This window comes from Pan paniscus, chromosome 19 (assembly GCF_029289425.2).
Source record: "Pan paniscus chromosome 19, NHGRI_mPanPan1-v2.0_pri, whole genome shotgun sequence".
NCBI classification, from domain to species: domain Eukaryota; kingdom Metazoa; phylum Chordata; class Mammalia; order Primates; family Hominidae; genus Pan; species Pan paniscus.
Window position 1 is genome coordinate 31450695 of NC_073268.2, and position 4590 is coordinate 31455284.

The 4590-nt window shown below is 54.5% G+C and overlaps 1 protein-coding gene across 2 annotated transcripts in view; it reads left to right on the top strand.

Annotated features, from left to right (window-relative positions):
• Positions 1-4313, top strand: part of ASIC2 (acid sensing ion channel subunit 2) — a 1146249-nt gene extending 1141936 nt beyond the window's left edge. For both annotated transcript variants that reach the window (XM_063599139.1, XM_003818011.5), the window contains exons 9-10: positions 1362-1430; positions 3334-4313. In XM_063599139.1, coding sequence (XP_063455209.1) covers positions 1362-1430; positions 3334-3435 — 171 coding nt within the window. In that variant the 3' untranslated portion in view covers positions 3436-4313. The remainder of the gene's footprint in view (positions 1-1361; positions 1431-3333) is intronic.
• Positions 4314-4590: the final 277 nt, after the last annotated feature.

Genomic DNA, 4590 nt, shown 5'->3' on the forward strand with positions numbered 1-4590 from the left:
GTAAGAGAAACACAGGCCTATCCTCTGGGAGCTGGAACAGCACTGGGCCGTCTACACTGGCAGGGAAGGATGGGGAGGGATGAGAGGAAGGGGGCCAGACTGTGCTGAGGCCAGCTCCGAGCCCCTCCTGCAGCTGGGCTGGAGGTGGTGGCTTCATCCATGGGCAGGTCCACACCTGCACACACACTCCCTCCACCCACACACACCTGCCCTCTAGGTGGCCCATCACCTGAGTCATGTCCTCTGTGGCCCAGCCAGTCTTAGGGAAGGGGCACTTCCCAGCAGTCCTCACCAATCCTGAGCGAGAAGACAGCAGGGCACGCCAGCCGCCCCGGCTGCTGACAGTCTGGGGAGATGTCTCCCTCAAGAGGCAGCTGGAACGAGGCCTCTGAAAGCTTTCTCTGACACAGGGTTCCCGGAGCTGGTCAGCCTTCTCACCTGCATCTCTCTCTGACAGCGAGCCTGTGGATGCCACTATCCCAGGCTCTGTTTTGACGGGTGTTCCCTTGGAGGCCTCCATCCCCCTGGCTGTGACATGGGCAATGCACTTCACCTCCAATGTGTGCCCCTGAAAATGGCAATGGCTCCAGAACTTCCAAAGAATGCCTGGACCTATGAAGTCCCCCAAACAGGAGCAGTAGACGGGAGCCTGCAGAACCATGTTCTGTCTCTCGGAGGGGGCTGTTCATGACCAAAGGCTGCTCGGAACCACAGTAGGGACCTGTCGTGCCCCAGTAACCAGGCTCCTCTGGAGAATCTCATGCCTCTCAGCACAGTGACCCCAAAACCGCATCAGTTCCCATGGCCAGATTTTATTCTGCTTTGTTTATTGACTTTTGTGGAAAACTGTACACAGTTATGGCAATTGAATCACACCAGGTAACAGATTTAAGAACTACCCTCTATTGCTAGGAGTAAAATGTTATGAACTCAGGCATGTCCTGGTCTTCTGAATTGTGTGCAGTGTCAGGCCTATCAAGTGAATAATAATCTTGTCCCCCAGCCCCAGCCACAGAAAGGGGGTCCCAAGGCTGCTCCTGAGGACAGACAGGGAGCCAGCATACCAGCACACACCACTTACTAACACTCGCCAGCCGCAAAGACAGCAGTTCACGCTGTGAAGCAGGGCCTTCCATTACCTATTCCTAGCTCCATCTCCTGCAACAAAATCCCATTTCAGCCAAAAGGCTGGGTTGAGACAGACAGGCACCTGGAACTGGCTGCCAGGCTGGGCTTGTGCTACGGTATGTTCAGCCACAGCCCAAGCAGCTGCCACCCCAGTGGGGCACAATGGAGGGAGGTCCCTTCTGCCTCTGCACCCTCTTCCCGGCCTGACCAACCCCTTCCTGCTTTTCTTGCAGCTGATCAAAGAGAAGCTATTAGACCTGCTTGGCAAAGAGGAGGACGAAGGGAGCCACGATGAGAATGTGGTAAGAGCAGCTCACTGATTGGAAGTTGTTCTGCTGCTCCGGCTTGTACCGGCAGTACAAAACCAGATGCTGGGGCCGGGCAGGAAAGATGTGACTCACTGCACACCTTTCCATGGCTTGGGACATGCTGTCAGTTCCCAAATCCAAGGACACTCCAGCTGAGCCTCGAGCCTCTCTCTGAGAGTCATGCCAGAAGCCAGTACGGATGCAGCAGACACCAGGAGGTGCTTCCAAGCATAGGAACTGCCTGGCCCAATCCAGCTTCTCCCAGGCAGACAGCTGCTTCCCCCATCTCACAGCAGGGGGAGAACTGGACAGGCTCTGTACATCTACTCCCTTATTCCCCAGTGGTGGCAAAGTACAAGCAAAGCATCATTGGCCCTCCATCCCATTCGAAAGGGATAGAGTATGGAGCCCCATGAAGTTGGTAGTAGCAATAGTGCCCATTATAGCTACTGACTATTGTATGCCTGGTACGTGTCAGGCACTGTCAGGCACTTTGTATTTGAGGCAGTTGAGGTCCAGAGACCAAAGTCCCACAGCTGCTGAGTGTCAGAGCTGCCCTCCAAGCACTTCTAACCACTGCCCTACTCTGCCTCTCTTTCCTATAGCCCGAGGGCAGCCCCTCTGTGGCTGTTGGTCGTTCTGCTTCCAAAACTCAGTCTACTCCTGGGCTCAGGCCTTCGCTGATGGGTGCAGGTGTCGCCAGCTTTCCCCATCCAGCCTTGGGCCCCAAATCAGCACCTCCAGCCCTGGAAAACGGTGCCCATTGAGTGACCACCACCCACTTAATATCAACAAATCCAAAATGGATCCCAGCCCCTTCTCCCTATATGGATTCCATTTCTGTTCCACACACTGTCGACAAATCTTGCTTTGATTCTCCGGTCCCCTGCAGCCTCTGTGGAACGGAAGAGGGGAAGGGGAGGGCAGTGTGGAAGGGGCCCACGGTCTGGCATCAGCTGGCCTGGCTGGATCCCAAGGCTCCGGCTTCCTGGCTGTGTGCCTGGGGGCAAGTTACATATTAAACCTCTCTAAGCATCTGCATCAGATCAGACTGCAGGGGGCTGTCATCCGAGTTCAGTGAGATCCTGCCGGCAAAGCAGTCAGCACAGCACCTAGTTTATAGTAAGTGCTCAGCAAGTGGTTCCCTTTGCATCCCCAGAGCCCTCCTTGCTTCAGAAGGTCTCAGCGTCACAGCCTCTTCTCCATCCTGTTTCTCCTCCCCTAGTTGTGGCCCTATCAAATCTTCCCCAAATTCCTGGCACAGCCTCCTGGCTAGCGGTGCCCTGCTCCCATCCCTCCCAGCCTCCAACCCACCAAAGCCTGGGAACCACCCTGAAGATTCATGTGCGGCCAGCTCAGCCCCTCCCCGCTTAGGGACCCACAACTACATTTCCCTGGGTCCAGCTTAACCCTAAAAGTCCTTGGGCAGCCCTGACCAGCTCTGGTTCTGAGCTCTAAGGCCTTCTACCGTTTCTGCTTGGCCTCAGCCATGGGTCCTCCCTGCCCGAGGCTTAGCCATGGGCTGCACTTCCTGCACCATAGCCCCGAGGGAGGCCCCCAAGAGAGAGGTCAGGACTCAGACCATCCAGCCCCAAAGCTACAGACCACTCAGATATAGGTCCAGTTACATGAGGGGCACCTCTAAGAGGTATCAAACCAGCAGCCAATCAAACCAGGGAGCCTTCTCACTGCCATAGGGGGCACCCAGGTGTGCAATGGTAAGGATTCCATTCAGCCTCATGCCCCCAAGATGGTAAACTAGCCTATCAGATGTCTGGAGCAGAAGCAGCCCACAAGTGGGGAGCACCTTCCCCAGGGCCTAGGCTGGGCCGCTGGTGGCATCACGAAGAATTTTTGCTGAGCGAATAATAAACTCCCACCAACCCTTCCCTTCCAGAGTACTTGTGACACAATGCCAAACCACTCTGAAACCATCAGTCACACTGTGAACGTGCCCCTGCAGACGACCCTGGGGACCTTGGAGGAGATTGCCTGCTGACACCCCTCGAGCCACCCAGCACTCCCTCCAAACAGACCTTGAGGCCCAAGACCCAGGACAAGGAACAGCAAGCTCAGGTGGGATGGCCCCAGTGCTGGAAAGAAGCAAGAGCCCCCTATGCACACATTGCAGACTAGCTGCCTAGACCTCGCTCTGGCCACGTCCAACACGACGCATCCTTGGGCCCCGCCGTGCGTCCCTCTTAGGAGAGATGAGTCACACTCTGGAACTGTCCAAGAACGAACCTGCCATCACATCTCACTGCCAGATGTATAAAGCACCTGCATGCTCAGACTTCTTATGGCGCCACCTCCACGTCTGTCTTGTACATGACACTCCTCCACGCGGTTTCCAGTGTCCACACTGCTGCCCGTGCAGTGGGACCAGATTCCAGGTCCAAAGTCACCATGAGGCCACCCTGGAATCAGAACTGCACAATCAAGAGGGAACCCGTGGGACTCTCTGCTACATTCAGTTCTTGTGTCGTTTGTGAAGGTTCTTAACCTGCCCAAAAACCCCCTTTTCCCCAAGCTGCCCATGGGGCTTCGGCGCCAAAGGTGACCCGCGCCAACCTCCCTCCCCCCCAGTGCCTGTGACGGCGGCACAGCAGCCAGCGGGTGGGGGGCGCCTGTGTTCACCCATGGTGCCCATGTCGTTCTTCTCTCCCTGTGACACAGCTTGTACAGTCTGATTCTTTTTATCTGGGGTAGGGGGGCTTTTATGTTTGTCCGATGGAGATTTGTTTTGTTTTGCTTCATTTTATGCTTTTTTATTTTAGTTTTGATGTTCTGAGGTTTGCTTTGGTTTTTCCATTTTCTTTGGTGTTTATTTATTCGTGCTTCAAATCACAGTCATATTAAAAGCTGGTCTTGTGGAAATGGCTGAGTTATTTCTGCCTTTTCTCCACATCCAAGTCTCTCTCCCTCCGGGGCCTAGGAAAGGGTCGGACCTGCCAGGTCAAAACTGCAGACTGTGTATATGTAAAGTTTTACGCAACAACACTTACTTTTACAAAATGTGCATACTCTATATGTTTATTCTGAATTTTTTTAAAGATTGCTCACAACTTTGTAAATGTCTTCAAGTCCCACTGATGAGTCACAGCCCGCATTCTGAAGGAGGCTGCCCTGGACCACAGGCACGTGGCCTGGAGAA